The sequence below is a fragment of the Portunus trituberculatus genome, chromosome 48 (genome assembly GCF_017591435.1).
Source record: "Portunus trituberculatus isolate SZX2019 chromosome 48, ASM1759143v1, whole genome shotgun sequence".
NCBI classification, from domain to species: Eukaryota; Metazoa; Arthropoda; class Malacostraca; order Decapoda; family Portunidae; genus Portunus; species Portunus trituberculatus.
In genome coordinates, this window is record NC_059302.1 from 19,769,205 (window position 1) to 19,789,204 (window position 20,000).

The following is a 20,000-nucleotide window of genomic DNA, read 5'->3' on the forward strand; positions in this document are numbered from 1 at the left end:
CGAAGTCCCTAAAAGAGGATGACCAAGATTCAGTTAGGAAAGTAAGAAGATCACCAGTAGATCTGCCTTTACGGAAACCATACTGGCAATCAGAGAGAAGGTTGTGAGCTGATAGATGCCTCATTATCTTCCTATTAAGGATAGACTCAAAGGCTTTAGAAAGGCAGGAAATCAAAGCTATAGGGCGGTAGTTAGAAGGATTGGAGTGGTCACCTTTTTTAGGGACAGGTTGAATGTGAGCAAACTTCCAGCAAGAAGGATAAATAGAAGTAGAGAGACACAGATGAAAGAGTTTGACCAGGCAGTGAGCGAGTTCGGAAGCACAGTTTTTGAGAACAACAGGAGGGACTCCATCCGGACCGTAAGCCTTCCGAGAATCAAGGCCAGAGAGGGCCAGGAAAACGTCTTTATAAAGAATTATATATATATATATATATATATATATATATATATATATATATATATATATATATATATATATATATATATATATATATATATATATATATATATATATATATATATATATATATATATATATATATATATATATATATATATATATATATATATATATATATATACATATATGCAAGGAGGAGGTAGTAGACACCTACCGAAACAATAACTTACTCCCAGTGAGATCTAATAGCACTAGTTCAGAAGGTGCTGTGAACCTTCCATTAAAGCTAGTTGTGATCTCGTTGAATGTTTTCCTTTGTGTCTCACAACTCAAGGGGATAGTCACAGCCTACCCTCTAAAGACAGCTCTCCTTCTTCACACAAAACTACATGCACTTACCACACATACACCCTTCACTCCAAATCAAAATTTAAAAGAAAAATGGGACCCGAAATAAACAACGCCTCGGATTCCCCCTCTAGAGAGGGAACCAAAAATTTCCCCAGGTCGGACACCTCTCCTGTTGAAGATCCCAAATGCCTTGACACCTCCCTCAACTTTTTCTACATTAACTTCTACAACATTCGCGGTCTTAGATCTAATTTTCAATCTGTGGAACACCACCTCTCCTCTACTAAACCTCATCTTCTTTTCCTCACCGAAACACAGCTGTCTGAGGCAACTGACAGTAGCCCCTTCTCTGTTCCCTCCTACTTTCTCTATTCTCATTTTCATTCCAAAGTTGGATGTTGCGTCTATGTACGCAACGACTTAACTTGCTCTCGTGCCCACGCTCTTGAGTCTTCCGAATTTTCCACCATCTGGCTACGACTTAACAGTCACTCTCAAACTAAATTCATCTGTGCTGTTTATCTCTCCCTAACTCTTCTGACTATAGTAATTTCTTCGACTACTTAACTTCTAAAGTGGAGCACATTCTGTCCCTCTACCCTTTCGCTGAGATTTCCATTCTTGGAGATTTCAATGTTCACCACCAGCTTTGGCTTTCCTCTCCTTCACTGACCACCCTGGTGAACTAGCCTTCAACTTTGCTATCCTCCATGACCTAGAGCAACTGGTGCAACACCCTACTGTATTCCTGACCGTCTTGGAGACACGCCCAACATTCTTGATCTCTTCCTCACCTCTAACCCTTCTGCTTATGCTGTCACCCTTTCATCTCCGTTGGGCTCCTCCGATCACAATCTCATTTCTGTATCTTGTCCTATTTTTCCAATCCTCCGCAGGATCCCCAAAGCGAAGGTGCCTCTGGCGTTTTGCCTCTGCCAGTTGGGGGACCTGAGGAGGTATTATGCTGATTTTCCTGGAATGATTATTGCTTCCGTGTCAGAGACCCATCTCTTTGTGCTGAACGCATAACAGAGGTGTTAGTATCTGGCATGGAGGCGTACATTCCTCATTCTTTTCTCAACCTAAACCTTCTAAACCTTGGTTTAACTCAGCCTGTTCTCGTGCTATACATGATAGAGAGGTTGCCCACAAAAGGTACTTGAGCCTTCCATCTCCTGAATCTCATGCACTTTATATCTCTGCCCGGAATCATGCCAAGTCTGTTCTTCAACTTGCCAAACACTCTTTCATAAATAGAAAATGTCAAAATCTTTCAAACTCAAACTCTCCTCGTGACTTCTGGCATCTAGCCAAAACATCTCAAATAACTTCACTTCTTCATCTTTCCTCCTTTATTTCATCCTGATGGCACCACTGCCATCTCTTCTGTCTCTAAAGCTGAACTCTTTTCTCAAACCTTTGCTCACAACTCCACCTTGGACGATTCTGGGCTTGTCCTCCTCTCCTCCTCCCTCTGACTATTTCATGTCTACAATCAAAATTCTTCGTAATGATGTTTTCCATGCCCTTGCTGGCCTAAACCCTCGGAAGGCTTATGGACCTGATGGGGTCCCTCCTATTGTTCTCAAAACTGTGCTTCTGTGCTTGCACCTTGCCTGGCCAAACTCTTCCAACTTTGTCTATCGACTTCTACCTTTCCTTCCTGCTGGAAGTTCGCCTACATTCAGCCTGTTCCTAAAAGGGTGACCGTTCTAACCCCTCAAACTACCGTCCTATAGCTTTAATCTCTTGCTTGTCTAAAGTTTTTGAATCTATCCTGAATAGGAAGATTCTCAAACATCTGTCACTTCACAATCTTCTGTCTGATCGCCAGTATGGCTTCCGTCAAGGTCGCTCTACTGGTGATCTTCTGGCTTTCCTTACTGAGTCTTGGTCATCCTCTTTAGAGATTTCGGTGAAACTTTTGCTGTTGCGTTAGACATATCAAAAGCTTTTGATAGAGTCTGGCATAAAGCTTTGATTTCAAAACTGCCCTCCTACGGCTTCTATCCTTCTCTCTGCAACTTTATCTCAAGTTTCCTTTCCGACCGCTCTATTGCTGCTGTGGTAGACGGCTACTGTTCTTCTCCTAAACCTATTAATAGTGGTGTTCCTCAGGGTTCTGTCCTGTCACCCACTCTCTTTCTATTATTCATTAATGACCTTCTTAACCAAACTTCTTGCCCTATCCACTCCTACGCTGATGATACCACCCTACATCTTTCCACGTTCTTTCAGAGACGTCCAACCCTTCAGGAAGTCAACAGATCACGCGGGACGCCACGGAACGCCTGACTTCCGATCTTTCTAAGATTTCCGATTGGGGCAGAGAAAATCTAGTAGTTTTCAATGCCTCAAAACTCAATTCCTCCATCTATCAACTCGACACAACCTTCCAGACAACTATCCCTCTTCTTCAATGACATTCAACTGTCTCCCCTTTCCACAATGAATATCCTCGGTCTGTCCTTTGCTCATAATCTTAACTGGAAACTTCACATCTCATCTCTTGCTAAAACAGCTTCTATGAAATTAGGTGTTCTGAGGCGTCTCCGACAGTTTTTCTCGCCCTCCAACTGCTTACTCTGTATAAGGGCCTTATCCGTCCCTGTATGGAGTACTCTTCGCATGTTTCGGGGGGTTCCAGTCACACAGCTTTGCTTGATAGGGTGGAATCGAAAGCTCTTCGTCTCATCAACTCCCTCCTCTGACTAACTGTCTTCAGTCTCTTTCTCACCGCCGAAATGTTGTATCCCTTTCTATCTTTTATCGCTATTTTCATGGTAACTGTTCTACTGATCTTGCTAACTGCATGCCTCCCTCCTCCTGCGGCCACGCTGCACAACGCTTTCTTCTTCCTCTCATCCCTATTCTGTCCAACTCCCTAATGCAAGAGTTAACCAGTACTCTCAATCATTCCTCTCTTTCACTGGTAAAACTCTGGAACTCCCTCCCTGCATCTGTATTTCTGTATTCCTACAACTTGTCTTCTTTTAAGAGGGAGGTATTGAGGAAATTCCTCCCTTAATTCAGGGTGACGGTTTTGGCACTTTTTGCACTTTTTAGAGAGCCAGCGCTCAAGTGGGCCTTTTTTTAACTTTCCTTTTTTTGCCCTTGGTTGGCCCTCTGCCCTACGTAAAAAAAAAAAAAAAAAAAAAATATATATATATATATATATATATATATATATATATATATATATATATATATATATATATATATATCATTCATTTTTACATAGTCTCTATTGAATAATAAATGAAAAAATAAAATCGAGAAGTACAAATAACATCATGGTACAGTACATATATATTATGAAGTATATGATAAATAGATAAATAAATAAATAGATAAACAACCTCACGATTTTCCGCGAAACGATTTTCGACGATGATATTTTTTCACGATGCCTTTTTCCACGATTCGATTTTCCACGATAATATTTTCTACGATTCGATTTTCCACGATGATATTTCCCACGATAATATTTTCCGCGATGCGATTCTCCTCGATAATATATCCACGATTTGATTTTCCACGATAATATTTTCCACGATTTGATTTTCCACGATAATATTTTCTACGATTCGATTCTCCTCAATAATATTTTCTGCGATACGATTTTCCACGATAATATTTTTCACGATGCGTTTTTCCACGAAGCGATTCCTCGATAACGAAGCGGTCGATAACGGTGACGAAACTATTTGACTTCTAACTTCATGGGTTGGTACTGGGCCGAATCCTTCCTCCCCAAGGGTCCATCCCAGTTCCGAGGGTGTGAGAGCAGTGACGAGGCAACCTTGCAGCGCCTCACACGGATCGCCATGAGCAATGACCCACCACACACCACGCCCAAACCACTGTCATGAAGTGAGTCCTTTCACCAGTAGAGGACCCTCCTCGTTCTGTCAATGTTTGGTGCATAACGTACAGCGTGCCACACACCACACCTCCAGACACTGACATGTAGGGAGCCCTCTCACCCCTGAAGGACCCCCCTCGTACTGCCAGTGTCTGGTGTATGGCGCCCAGCGTGCCAAACACAGCCCCAGCCACTGACATGAAGGAAGCCCTTTCACCCCTGAAGGACCCCTTCCTACTGCCAGTGTCTGGTGTATGGCGCCCAGCGTGCCACACACCACACCTCAGCCACTGACATGAAGTGAGTCCTCTCACCCCTGAAGGACCCCCCTCGTCCTGCCAGTGTCTGGTGCATGGTGCACAGCGTGCCACACACTACGCCCCAGCCACTGACATGAAGTGAGCCCTCTCACCTCTAAAGGACCCCCCTCGTACTGCCAGTGTCTAGTGCATGGTGCACAGCGTGCCCTCGTTCATGGCGATTTATTCAGCCCAGAGCTACCACAATCAAGAGACACCCTCCACCAGACTCTAAGGAAGGAGCTCTTATTTCCCTATAAGGACTCCCCCCTCTGGTCAACATCTGGTGAAAGGTAGACATTGATCCCTTGTTTATGGTAACTCCTTGCCTAGTATGAGGCACTGCAAGTGGATGATTATCACTGAAGCTTGAGGCCGCAAAGAAAAAGAAGGACCTGCTGCCAGTTCCCTGCCTTGGGCCCCAGGCTGGACCCGACAGCCACCTTCTCCCCCAGTGCGGCGCCCAAGGCCGTCACGGCCCTCAACAAATTTTGGCCGAAACTTTTCTTCAATCTTCATTTACATTTTGATTCGAATAGAAAATCATCGATTGCAAGTGAAAAACGAGGATGTTTGAAAATTGTGGAAAATTAAGGTGATCAGTGAAGCAAGACAAGGCAGCTTTGCATTGCATATTAAAATATAAGTAGTGTGTACCTTGCACGTCTATTGCCCGTGAATATCATGATGCACATGTTTCTAGATGCCTGGATAGAGCCAGTAATGCATTGGCGGCTGCCTCCTTCATGGCGGACTTTAGATCAAGTAGATTTCTGGACAGGGAGGATGAGTGGACGTAAGTAAACATGTATACAAGAACTGCCACATGTTGATCTACTTCATGTTCTGATTTTCTTATGTTATATTTAGTGGCGTGTTACGTTGGTTGCTTTTATTTATGTACCAAGTAAAGGTAATTTTTACATATGGGTAACTGGTTGAAAGAGGGAATGGTGTACTTACTGCATATGAGATTTACTGATAAATAAAGCACAGTGTTCAGGTATTGATAGATGAAGAGAGAAAGTTTGAATTATTGCACATGAGACAATTATGTGACGAGTTACGTTGTTGCATTCGTATATAAGATCAAAGTAATTCTTATATGGTTGTAAGAGAAATTGTAATGAATTACAGTAGAGAAGGCGACAGAAGGAGTTGTGATTGTCATTTGCCGGCGCCGTATCGAACATGTTATGTATAGATATTATTTTTGTTAATTAAAGGTAGAAAAAACCTTTGGCTTTTTGTAACCAGAAGCTAGAGAATTTGTGCAACGTCATGCAACAGCTCGGATCACGACACTACTACTACTACTACTACTACTACTACTACTACTACTACTACTACTATTACTATAACTGTTAATACGACTTAATGACTGACTGCGTACGAAGACGAAAAGTTATGTCAGAGCCGCCCGGGCGGCTCTGCATAGCAGTCTACTAGACAAGCCACCCCGGCGGCCCTGTTAGTATAAGAGTTAATTAAATAACGATATTTGTTTTAGACAAGAAATCCATAGAGACTGTTTTGCTAAATTAATTCTACTGTCCATGCAACATTGCGATGTGTCTTTAACGTAGCCTACTCCCCGTCTTGTTTTCCTTATCCTTATGAAGAAGTGTATAACCCTCAATATTAATCTCCTCAGCTCACAACTCCACCTTGGACGATTCTGGGCTTGTCCCTCCCTCTCCTCCTCCCTCTGACTACTTCATGTCTACAATTAAAATTCTTCGTAAAGACGTTTTCCATGCCCTCGCTGGCCTAAACACTCGGAAGGCTTATGGACCTGGTGGGGTTCCTCCTATTGTTCTCAAAAACTGTGCTTCCGTGTTTGCACCTTGCCTGGCCAAACTCTTCCAACTTTGTCTATCGACTTCTACCTTTCCTTCCTGCTGGAAGTTCGCCTACATTCAGCCTGTTCCTAAAAAGGGTGACCGTTCTAACCCCTCAAACTACCGTCCTATAGCTTTAATCTCTTGCTTGTCTAAAGTTTTTGAATCTATCCTGAATAGGAAGATTCTCAAACATCTGTCACTTCACAATCTTCTGTCTGATCGCCAGTATGGCTTCCGTCAAGGTCGCTCTACTGGTGATCTTCTGGCTTTCCTTACTGAGTCTTGGTCATCCTCTTTAGAGATTTCGGTGAAACTTTTGCTGTAGCGTTAGACATATCAAAAGCTTTTGATAGAGTCTGGCATAAAGCTTTGATTTCAAAACTGCCCTCCTACGGCTTCTATCCTTCTCTCTGCAACTTTATCTCAAGTTTCCTTTCCGACCGCTCTATTGCTGCTGTGGTAGACGGCTACTGTTCTTCTCCTAAATCTATTAATAGTGGTGTTCCTCAGGGTTCTGTCCTGTCACCCACTCTCTTTCTATTATTCATTAATGACCTTCTTAACCAAACTTCTTGCCCTATCCACTCCTACGCTGATGATACCACCTACATCTTTCCACGTTCATTCAGAGACGACCAACCCTTCAGGAAGTCAACAGATCACGCAGGGACACCACAGAACGCCTGACTTCCGATCTTTCTAAGATTTCCGATTGGGGCAGAGAAAATCTAGTAGTTTTCAATGCCTCAAAACTCAATTCCTCCATCTATCAACTCGACACAACCTTCCAGACAACTATCCCTCTTCTTCAATGACACTCAACTGTCTTCCTCTTCCACAATGAATATCCTCGGTCTGTCCTTTGCTCATAATCTTAACTGGAAACTTCACATCTCATCTCTTGCTAAAACAGCTTCTATGAAGTTAGGTGTTCTGAGGCGTCTCCGACAGTTTTTCTCGCCCCTCCAACTGCTTACTCTGTATAAGGGCCTTATCCGCCCGTGTATGGAGTACTCTTCGCATGTTTGGGGAGGTTCCAGTCACAGTTTTACTAGATAAGGTGGAATCAAAGCTTTTCGTCTCATCAACTCTTCACTGTCTTCAGTCTCTTTCTCACCGCCGAAATGTTGCATCTCTTTCTATCTTTTATCGCTATTTTCATGCTAACTGTTTTACTGATCTTGCTAACTGCATGCCTCCCCTCCTCCTGCGGCCTCGCTGCACAAGGCTTTTTTCTTTCTCTCATCCCTATTCTGTCCAACTCTCTAACGCAAGAGTTAACCAGTACTCTCAATCATTCATACCTTTCACTGGTAAACTCTGGAACTCCCTCCCTGCATCTGTATTTCCGACTTCCTACGACTTGTCTTCTTTTAAGAGGGAGGTATCGAGGCATTTCTTCATAAAAAAAAAAAAAATGAATAAAAGAAAAAAAAAAAAAATATATATATATATATATATATATATATATATATATATATATATATATATATATATATATATATATATATATATATATATATATGGTAATGATATGCAGAATATTGTTTATGATGAGTGTAGTGACTTGAGATCTTGATTAAAAATGGTAATGTCATGAATTTGGGCTGGAGTGAGATGTGGGAAGAGAAGAGAAGTTGGGAAGAGAGAAGAGGAGAGAGACAGGAAACGGGAAGAAGCTACGTTAGAAGAAGTGGGGTGGGGGGAGAAGTGAAGTGGAAGGAGAGATAGGAAGGAGGAGGACAAAGGGGAGGGGAGGGTATAAGAGAAAAAGGGGAAAAGGGGAAGGGAAGAGAAGCATGAAAGGAAAATAAACGACAAAGGGGAGGGTAGGAAAGAAGGGGAAGAAGAGAGAAGAAAAGTGGAAAGGGAAGGAAAGGTAGGGAGGTGAGGATAGGCTAGAAGAGGAAAGAGAAAGAAGGGAAGGAGATAAGCAAAGCGTAATAAGTAGAGGAGGTTGAGAGAGAAAGGAGCCACACCGCCTTTACGCTCAACAAATGAGTATTACATATGACAGTGATATCCGTAAGGTAGTGATCATTTGATCCTAAGCTGTCAAATGGTGCTGCCACGCAGGCTGCAACATGTCACTCTGCTGGCCGTGCGAGTTGCGATAGCATCAATTATTATTTTACATTATTATATTCTGCATGTAAAGGATAAACGAAGTAACACACTAACACACTGATATAATCATAATTAAAGACAATTATCATAAATATAAGTTTTCATCAAATACATGCTAGTGAAATGGAACTAACCTGATATGGTGAGCGTAAGTATCTTGTGTCCCACGGAGTGTGTTCGTTTCAACCCAAGAAATCTTCTATATTATTTTCTTTATTTTCTATTTCTTTCTCTTCTTTCTTATCTTTTTTTACAACTCTAAAAATTTTCTTTTCTTACTTCCTGAATACAATTCATTTTACGTGTACGTAGGTAACTTTTTTTTTTATACGTCTGTGGAAGACGAACCCACGTGAAGGAAATGCTGTGTCCAAAGATGAAAGTTTGACAAAAAATTGAGTCGAGTTTGCCTCTCCCCTTTCTTCACATGTACAGTGCTTCATTATTACGTTTCATTATGTATTGATGATGAAATATGCATAATAACATAATATAAATATGAAACTATGAATAGAATGTGATGATGACGCGGGAAGGTGTGGATAGTTTGTGGCGTGTGACATGAGCGCATGAACTGCACCTTGGCAATATAAGGGTTAAATAGAGAAACTTTGGCAGTTTCATCTGCATATTTAAATATCCTACTGCAATAATATCTATTTCTGCAATTATTTGTATATAAAGAAAACAATAGGGGTGACAATTAGCAGCCCTATGGCGCATCTGTGCTTGTTACAATCAAGTCAAAGATTTGTTCATTGCGTTTTACATACTGCAATCTTCTTACCAATAATAAAACATGTATCCATAAAACAAGTGATGAACTCTTGTTAAGACCTATAAGTTTTTTTGTTTTTGTCTTTTTCATTAGCATATGAGGCTGTTAGCGTGCGAGACTGTATAGTAGGGTTGAAACACATAAAAACGAATATCTAAGCTAAGTGCTTTCTGGATTAATCGTTTATATTAATAAAGATAAATAAATAAAGTTTATGATTTATAATAGAAAGTGTTGCATCTTCCCCGCATCTATCCTTCTTACAAGCAAATTGGTATACATCATTTCAAAATACAGGACTTTTTCAACAATACTTTCTAAACATTACATAAATATGCATGTCAGAGGTACATATCTATAATCATTATAATCTTTAGGTATTTAGTGTTTTGGCACAAGAATAATTTTTGATGTCTTCCATAATTTTAGTATATAAGAGTGATCTAGAGAACTGAAAAATCCTACATAAAACTGAAACTAACTCGTATTTTAAATATTTATAACCTTAGCACTGACGCTTTACCGCCCTTAACTCTCTTGAAAGTTTCTAGTACTTCCTCATGCGTTACAGTAAATTTATCATGTTATTTGTTACAGAAAAGCCCCTCAAGACTGTTCTGTTCTATAGAATAATTTGGACATGAAATATTTAATAAAGCTGATTTAATTCATTGCAATGTTGTTGTTTTTTTCTTATATTTGTTGTGTGGAAACATGGATTTCTTAGTCATCCCAGTAATGTTACTCAAACCTTGCCAAGCAGTCTTTGTATTTTCTCAAACCGATTTTCCATTTTTCTCTTATTTTTCCTTTTCCAAACTAATCATAACATCATCTTTCTTATGAATGATATCCTTGATCGCTCTGTACCATAAATAGTCTTTTCTTATGAAGCAACTTTTTCTTTTTTTTTTTTTTTTTTTTTTTTTTGTAAACCAGGGCTTATTATTAGGATAGCATTTAACACTTTTGACAGGCAAAATGTTTTCTACGCCAAAAGGTAAGTAATAATCTAAGACATCTACATTTTCATGAATACAATAAAAACACTATATCCCATTCGGCCATTTTCATTTAATCTCTCAGAATATCACTCACTCTGCCATCCCACTCACATATTTTCTTAACGAAAGGTTTGCACGCTTTCAGTTTCTTGTCAATACAGTTGTTAAGAGGCACGCACATATGGTCTGACAAACCAAAGGGCTTGAATTTTCTTGCCTTTTAGCTATTGCTTATGTTAGACTAATAACATTTTCTCCTCTCTTGTAGGAAAGTTTGTTCGCGTGTGTGTGTGTGTGTGTGTGTGTGTGTGTGTGTGTGTAATTCACTGTTTGATCTGCTGCAGTCTCTGACGAGACAGCCAGACGTTACCCTACGGAACGAGCTCAGAGCTCATTGTTTCCGATCTTCGGATAGGCCTGAGACCAGGCACACACCACACACCGGGACAACAAGGTCACAACTCCTCGATTTACATCCCGTACCTACTCACTGCTAGGTGAACAGGGGCTACACGTGAAAGGAGACACACCCAAATATCTCCACCCGGCTGGGAATCGAACCCCGGTCCTCTAGCTTGTGAAGCCAGCGCTCTAACCACTGAGCTACCGGGCCGTGTGTATGTGTGTGTGTGTGTGTGTGTGTGTGTGTGTGTGTGTGTGTGTGTATGTATGTATGTGTGTGTGTGTGTGTGTGTGTGTGTGTGTGTGTGTGTGTGTGTGTGTGTGTGTGTGTGTGTGTGTATGTATGTATGTGTGTGTGTGTGTGTGTGTGTGTGTGTGTGTGTGTGTGTGTGTGTGTGTGTGTGTATGTATGTATGTGTGTGTGTGTGTGTGTGTGTGTGTGTGTGTGTGTGTGTGTGTGTGTGTGTGTGTGTGTGTGTGTGTGTGTGTGTAGTAAGAAGGAGCGTATAACATATTCCCGACACACCTTCATTATCCATACCAACACACTTTCGCGCCTTTCTCGAAACAGAACGAGGGGAGTTCGTGAAGCTAACTTATGACTCCACACACTCACTCACACACACACACACACACACACACACACACACACACACACACACACAAATGAATAAATAAATGAATAAATAAAATAAAATAGATAGATAAAATCAGAAATAATAAAAAAAAAATAGATCCAGCCAGCACATATCTCTATCTCTGAAAACGTACAAGTGCATTCTGTAGACGTTAACATACCATAAAGACATATACTGTTAAGTCCCTGTTGTTATATAGCGATACATTACTAAAACCTTTTTTTTTCTTCTGTAGTTACTGAAGGTAGTAACAAAACAGTATATAAAAGGTTATCTTGTTGGAATTGGATGCGTATAATTACTGGGACATGCAGGGATTTCTAAACAGGTTGTATACCATCTGAGGCCTTAAATTATACACGAGGCTTTACATCATTAGTACAGGTGATTTATCATCTTGCCTCCCGCCATCTCTCATCCCATTCGGACAAGTGTGCCTGTCGACTGAGCCAAGCATGGCATTTAAAAGCAGGAATTCATGTTGCATTTTGGTCATTCACAACACGCCACAGGCTCATGGGCTCCGGACTTATCATGACACCCTTGCTCACTAGGGTGGCAATATTCTTCGTAGTTCATACCACTGCAGGTTCTCCACTTCAGGTACGGGAAAACTCAAAGCTAAGTTTCCTCTCACACATCAATGAAGAAATATAAAGTCTGACGATGTTATTTTCTCCTCCAGACACAACCAAGCATTTCCATCCAGCCAACGCCTATCATTGATGACCAAGTAGGCATGGGAACGTTTCTTGATCATTCGTTTGTATTCCTTGTTGCAAGTCACGTATACATTGCTGACCAAGGATTCAGAATACTTTACGAAAATGGAAATCAGTCGAAAGAAAGACAGGAATATTTTTTCCCTTTTAGTGTGAAAATGTGTAAATCTGTGATCTTATTGTATATACTTCATGATTGATATAGGATTTATTTTTCTGAGTGGTTAACAATTCGTGTGTTAAAATGTAGTTTTTCTCAGGTTGCCGCAGACGTGATGGTGAAGCCGACACCAGTTAACGAGGATGAGGTACGTCGATGCCATCTATCAGTGTCTTGTGTACTTGCTTTGCTGAGCGTTGGTTTATAAATGGTGATGACTTTTTACTCAAGGATGTCGCTGAAGTGAAGGCGAGCCACACTTGCACGAACATGAGTTGACAGACTGATTAACTGACTGATGGATTAGAGTTTTTTTCAAATAAAGACTATTTTGAGGTATAGGGATGGAGAAAAACGGGTATTTTTACATTTTAGGTGACTGTAAAGGATCACACAAGCATTGTGAACAGCAAGCATGAAGAACGAGAGAAGAACCGAGAAGGTCACTTGAAACTGGTGAGTAAGGAAGTGTTACAACCTCACTTCATTGTATCTGTGGTAAATAATCTTCTAGAAAGCTTTTTACCAAATACTTCTATTTTATTAATTTTAAACATCCAGACTTGCAACTTTTTGGAAACCAACCCGGTGAAAGTAGGGCGTCACTGGATGCACGACGGGGACATGCTACTGACGGCAGAGCAGTGGCAAGTCATCACAGGGCGGAAGGCCACTGGTAATGTCTTCAGAAGATGGCCGAAGGATGCAGTTACAGGCCTCGTTAACGTCCCCTTTTTATTCGCTGACAATGGTATGTAATTTACTATAGAAAACAAATGTCACCACCATCTAAGAAATACCTACTACTTCCTAATAGCTAAATAAAAGTATATTCTCATAACGTAACGTAATCAACAGATGTTAATCAAAGGGCAGTCTTCGCTGCAATCAATCACTGGGAGACGCACACCTGCATACGGTTTCATCTAACAGACAACGCTGCGCAGCCACATCTCCGCTTCATTAAAGGGCAAGGGTGTTACTCATACGTAGGTCTCGTCTTTCAAACAGGCCAGGATGTGTCAATAGGAGAAGGATGTACTAGAGTAAGTAAACTTGTTAGTGCCGAATTAAGAATATTAAACAAATTCATGGATGAGATGATATGTGAAAATACGCTTATCTAGGTATGTATATTATATAGCAACTGAACCCTGTAGCCTTGATGACCTCTTGCAACTTCTCTTATATTTCTTAAATATTTCTATATACATCAATATTACAACTTGATTTTTTTCTTTCAAGAGGGAGGTCTCAAGACACTTCTCTAGTTTTGGTTTATTTTTTTTCCTCTTCTACTTTGAGGACTGGCACCTTAGTAGGTCTTTCGTGATATGAATTTTATTGACCTTAGCAAGTTGCCGCTCTTATAAAAAAAAAAAGTAATACACACACACAAGCCAGAGGACCGGGGTTCGATTCCCCGGCCGGGTGGAGATATTTGGGTGTGTCTCCTTTCACGTGTAGTCCCTGTTCACCTAGCAGTGAGTAGGTACGGGATGTAAATCAAGGAGTTGTGACCTTGTTGTCCCGGTGTGTGGTGTGTGCCTGGTCTCAGGCCTATCCGAAGATCGGAAATAATGAGCTCTGAGCTCGTTCCGTAGGATAACGTCTGGCTGTCTCGTCAGAGACTGCAGCAGATCAAACAGTGAATTACACACACACACACACACACACACACACACACACACACACACACACACACACACACACACACACACACACACGAAAAAAAATATCACTGATCTGCCTGATATTGTTCACCGATACATTTTGACAGCTTGGCATTGTGGTACATGAAATTGGTCACGCGTTAGGATTCTATCACGAGCAGAGCCACCCAGAGCGAGATGATCATGTGTACATCAACACTGACAACATTCTTGAGGACTATCGCTCTAATTTCGACATCATATCTGATATTGGAAACTACAGCGTGGCGTACGACTTGAGCTCTGTGATGCACTACCCATCGAAGGTTTGTTAAATATGGATAGACATGTAGGGAGACGTAAGTAGACGATAATGAAGATGGCGAAATTGGTGCAAACACATTCTCATCTCACACCTGATATTGAAATGATATTAATCTGATGAATAGTACCAGAAAAAAAAATTTCATTAAAAGACATTACCTTCTTTCCCTCATATTCCTTTATATCCTCTCCATCTTCCTCTTCCTTTCCCGCCTCTTTCCCTTTTCTCTAACAGGCTTTCTCGGCTAACGGGAGTACAACCATAGCCACTAAAGACCGACGTTTACAAAGTGTGCCTGGGCAGCGAGATGGTTTGAGTCATAGGGACATTCTACTTGCCAACATAATCTATGGCTGCTCTGGTAAATATATGAGGAAGGAGAGAGAGAGAGAGAGAGAGAGAGAGAGAGAGAGAGAGAGAGAGAGAGAGAGAGAGAGAGAGAGAGAGAGAGAGAGAGATTTGAAACAATTAATTATAGCATACAGATATCCAATAAGATAATTATACATATAATATCTAGTATATATTGTTATATTTCTATAGTTTGAGAGAGAGAGAGAGAGAGAGAGAGAGAGAGAGAGAGAGAGAGAGAGAGAGAGAGAGAGAGATGTGGCAGGGGGGGTGGAGGACGAGGGGAAGTGGAGAGAGGGATGACACATGCAGATCTACAGATCAGTATCTCATTCCAGATACGTGGCTGAAAAACTGTAATCGTTCCTACGAAATTTGCAAGAATGAAGGCTTTACTGGACGGGACTGCAAGTGTGTGTGTCGCTCGGGAACCTCCGGCCCAAGCTGCGCTAACGTTACGCACGACTACTATAGTAAGAACAGCTGATCGAGTGAATCTTTTTGGTTAGGTTCACTAATATAGATGTTCTCGCACTCCAACGAACTTTAACGAATGTGTGGTATCGTTTTCATGAAATATTTAGGAAGAATAGGGAGTGAGTGAATGTATCATTGAAATAAGGCGCCGTTGCCGAACGGTATTCACTAAACTAAAAGACAGTATGCACTCAAAATATGCAAAGCAAAATAAAAAAAGCGAAAACCACGAAAATCAAAATAAAAGGGCTAAAAGAACATGAAAGCAAACCATACAAGGGATTAAGATATACAGATCATTTCAATAAAGAACACGCAGCACGTCATAACCAAGGGAAAGACAAGCAGTGCCAAGAATCCGATGAAGACCAAAAACCCCGTCTGCACCAAAAATATGGTTAAGGAAATTCTGCCTAATGTCGATAAAACTCGGGCACTCGACTAGCAAGTGGCGTACAGTGAGAGGAACCAGACAATCGTCACAGTACGGTTGGTAATCACCGGTCATTAGATAACTGTGGGTGAGTTGAGTGTGACCTACTCGTAGACGAGCTAAGGATGTCTGTGAGCGTCGGTCTCAGACATGAACATTAGACCAGGAGGTGACACAGCTCTGATTTTCGATGTGGCACCTCGAGCATCCCACCTCTCCTGCCAAATAGCAATGATCGCCTCACGAATAGCAGGAAATATGTTCTTGAAACTCTTAGGTAAAGCAAACTGACAAGCTCCAAAAATAATTATGATAAAAGTTAGTAAATAAATAATGAAAAAAAATAAAGTTTTTTCGGGTCTCACAAGTGACATGAATATGTAGATTTATACTTTTTAGTGTTTGTTTATATTTGTAGACACAATACGAAAATGTTTATCAGGATAATATTTTGTAAGTTTTTCATAGAGACCCCTTTCTAATTTCTTGGAAACCTCACCTAAAAATGAAATACGTAAATAGATTGTTTCTTTGGCAACAGTGGTAATTGGTTGTTTAAGATGATATTTACTTTGGAGAAAGTTATTCAGAGTTTTCTCAAACAGGTTGGTGGTGAAGCCATTATTATAGAAAAAATCCTTTAGGAAAGTAACTTCATTATGGAAATTTAGGTAAGAAGAAGACAGAGCAAAGGCACGGTGTAAGAGGGTAAGGACTGAATTGATTTTGAAACGGAAACTGCAAAAGCTGAAAAAACTAATACCAAGGCCAGAAAATGTAGGTTTACGATAAATAGAGGTGGAAAGTCTACCATTGATTTTTGTGATGTTTAGGTCAAGGAAGGGGATTTGTGAGTCTATTTCAAATTCCATAGTGAACTTGATATTGTCATGTTGTGAGTTAAGGTAATGTAGGAAATGGTCTGCATGTCATGCTTCCTTAAAAAACACCAAAGTATCATCAACATATCGTCTATATAACATAGGTTTGAAAGCGATAGGACAATCATCGAGCCAGTTTCGTTCGTGGTAACAAAGGAAGATGTTAGCGAAGGCGAGTCCGAGTGGTGAGCCCATCGCCACGCCGTCTGTTTGTTTATATAATTCATTGTTAAAAACAAATAGATTATCCTTAACACAAACACGTAGTAGATTCGTAAATAGAGATTTTGTCATATTTTTAAAAATGTCCAGACCTGAGAACACAGAGTTTACACATATATCTATCGTCTCATCTAGTGGAATGTTAGTAAAAAGTGACTGAACATCATAGCTAACCATAAAACACGATTCTGGTAGTCTGTAGTTCGAAAGGGATTGAGAGAGTTCATGAGAATTTTTTACAGTATAGTTATTAGCAGTGTATGGCCTAAGAATGGGAACCAGGAATTTTGCAAGATTATAAGAGGCACTATTATATGCCGCAATGATAGATCTAAGTGGGACAGAAGGTTTATGAACTTTAGGGAGTCCATACATCACAGCAGGATTCGAACCAGTGGGTTTCAGAAGTGAAGCTTCTTCCTCATTAACAGCACCAAGAGTTTTAAGATTATTAATGAAGCGTGTGATTTTATCTTCAACTTTAGTTTTGAGCTTATAGATGTCATCGAAAACAAGTTTAGAGAACTTAGTATCATCCTGGAGGATATCACGCATTTTAGAAACATCCTATCGCTTTCAAACCTATGTTATATAGACGATATGTTGATGATACTTTGGTGTTTTTTAAGGAAGCATGACATGCAGACCATTTCCTACATTACCTTAACTCACAACATGACAATATCAAGTTCACTATGGAATTTGAAATAGACTCACAAATCCCCTTCCTTGACCTAAACATCACAAAAATCAATGGTAGACTTTCCACCTCTATTTATCGTAAACCTACATTTTCTGGCCTTGGTATTAGTTTTTCAGCTTTTGCAGTTTCCGTTTCAAAATCAATTCAGTCCTTACCCTCTTACACCGTGCCTTTGCTCTGTCTTCTTCTTACCTAAATTTCCATAATGAAGTTACTTTCCTAAAGGATTTTTTCTATAATAATGGCTTCACCACCAACCTGTTTGAGAAAACTCTGAATAACTTTCTCCAAAGTAAATATCATCTTAAACAACCAATTACCACTGTTGCCAAAGAAACAATCTATTTACGTATCCCATTTTTAGGTGAGGTTTCCAAGAAATTAGAAAGGGGTCTCTATGAAAAACTTACAAAATATTATCTTGTTTATATTTGCTTTATTTGTTTCTTTCAGATAACCTTCTGCAGGAATACACAGAGGTCGTAACGCATGGGACAGTCATTACGTCGCCAAATTATCCAAATGAATATGAGAGAGGTAAATAGAGTAAGGCAACGAAGCTACTCGCTGAATGTTCTTGTAGTGAGTGATTTATAATGTAGGAGACCAAGAACTGTCAAGTTTTCAATGTTTGCTGGCTGATTTCATTCAGAAGTTCATCAACATCGTCTCGCGGTACAGAGTACCTAGTCACCTCAAAATTTTTAACACACTCTTTTTTTTTAACTCAACTCTGCAAGTGTTAATGAATCACGAGCAATTCTTAAGTTTTCTCTGTGAGGCTACCGAAACTGAAATAGCACGAGGGTGTTGCGGTGCTTTTATCACAATGTAGTTAGTTACATCTCCCATTATGAAAGAGAGAGAGAGAGAGAGAGAGAGAGAGAGAGAGAGAGAGAGAGAGAGAGAGAGAGAGAATTAATCACTGTATATTTTAGGTCTTAAACGCATCATCAATATCATCGCCCCGAAATGTTTCCGGCCAGAGATTACCTTCAGCTATTTCCACCTGTACCAGAGACGTCCTTACTGCGGCGGCAACTCCTGTTGTTACTTCGACTCCCTTGAAATTCGCACTGAAGCCCCTTTCAGTCAAGGCGCTGTGTAAGCAATCTTACGTCCTTTTTACTTGTAAACTTTTGATCTCTGCCCCATTCTGCATTGCCTGCTACCTTTAACTTGAACTGTTTCAAGAGAGAGAGGTTTGAAGATTTTTTTTTTTCTTTTTTTTTCAAATTTTGATAATCCTTTTGACTGCAGTCTTTTGGAGCAACACCTTGAGTAGACTTTTTCTTATCACCTCTTTGTCCTTGCCAAGATATTCATTTGTATTAAAAAAAAAATGCGAGCCTACCATGCGCGTGGGACAAAGTTCAACGACAGCCAATATGAATGACGTAAATTTAACTTGAGGTTCTCTTCCTTTTCTGCAGTTATTGTGATCAAGATATCACGGCTGGACAATCTTTCTCTTCCACCGGAAAGCAAATGGTTCTGTATTTTGAGACCATGAGCAGCTATTATCGCGGATGGGCGGCCAACGTCACCTTCATTCCAGTTTCCTCCTCAAATTGTCCGTTAGTATTAGCGAGTCGTGTGTGTGTGTGTGTGTGTGTGTGTGTGTGTGTGTGTGTGTGTGTGTGTGTGTGTGTGTGTGTGTGTGTGTGTGTGCACACGTGTGCGTGTGTGCGCGCGCGTGTGTGTGTGTGTGTGTGTGTGTGTGTGTGTGTGTGTGTGTGTGTGTGTGTGTGAGTTTTTATTATGTCAGAGCTTTGTCACCAGCTTTTCAGATCTCAGCACGAATGGTTCCTGGAGATATGGAGTAATAAATCCAATGAATTAATAAGTTTGTTAGGATTTTTTTTTTTTTTTTTTTTTTGAAAGAGGGGAAAAGCTGGTCAAAGACAACATAAAGAATGAAATCGGGCTCACTTATAGAATACCAGTCCCTATGCAGATCTGAGAGATTTAGCCAAAGAAAAGGATAAATGTCTTGAAACTTTCCTCTTAAATTAAATCAAATCATAAGAAGATGGAAATACAGAAGCAGATAAGGAGTTCAAGAGTGTACCAGACAAAGATGTGAATCAGTGAGAGTACTGATTAACTCTTGCACTAGAGAGGTGGATAGAATAGTGGTGAGAGAAAGAAGAAAATCTTGTGCAACGAGGCCGCGGGAGGAAGGGAGACATGCAATTAGCAAGATCAGAAGAGCAATTGGCATGAAAATAGCGGTAGATGATAGCAAGAGATGTAACATGGCAGTGGTGAGAAAGAGGTTGAAGGCAATCAGCTCAGAGGAGAGGAATTGATAAGATGAAAAACTTTTAATTTCACTCTATCTAATAAAACTGTGAGTGGCA

The 20,000-nt window shown here is 40.4% G+C and overlaps 1 protein-coding gene across 1 annotated transcript in view; it reads left to right on the plus strand.

Annotated features, from left to right (window-relative positions):
• Positions 1–12,226: 12,226 nt before the first annotated feature.
• Positions 12,227–20,000, plus strand: part of LOC123498442 (blastula protease 10-like) — a 25,318-nt gene continuing 17,544 nt past the window's right edge. The window contains exons 1-12 of the mRNA XM_045245545.1: positions 12,227–12,314; positions 12,397–12,444; positions 12,694–12,741; positions 12,969–13,049; positions 13,155–13,344; positions 13,452–13,639; positions 14,374–14,571; positions 14,805–14,931; positions 15,260–15,394; positions 18,091–18,174; positions 18,576–18,739; positions 19,051–19,214. Coding sequence (XP_045101480.1) covers positions 12,228–12,314; positions 12,397–12,444; positions 12,694–12,741; positions 12,969–13,049; positions 13,155–13,344; positions 13,452–13,639; positions 14,374–14,571; positions 14,805–14,931; positions 15,260–15,394; positions 18,091–18,174; positions 18,576–18,739; positions 19,051–19,214 — 1,514 coding nt within the window. The 5' untranslated portion in view covers position 12,227. The remainder of the gene's footprint in view (positions 12,315–12,396; positions 12,445–12,693; positions 12,742–12,968; positions 13,050–13,154; positions 13,345–13,451; positions 13,640–14,373; positions 14,572–14,804; positions 14,932–15,259; positions 15,395–18,090; positions 18,175–18,575; positions 18,740–19,050; positions 19,215–20,000) is intronic.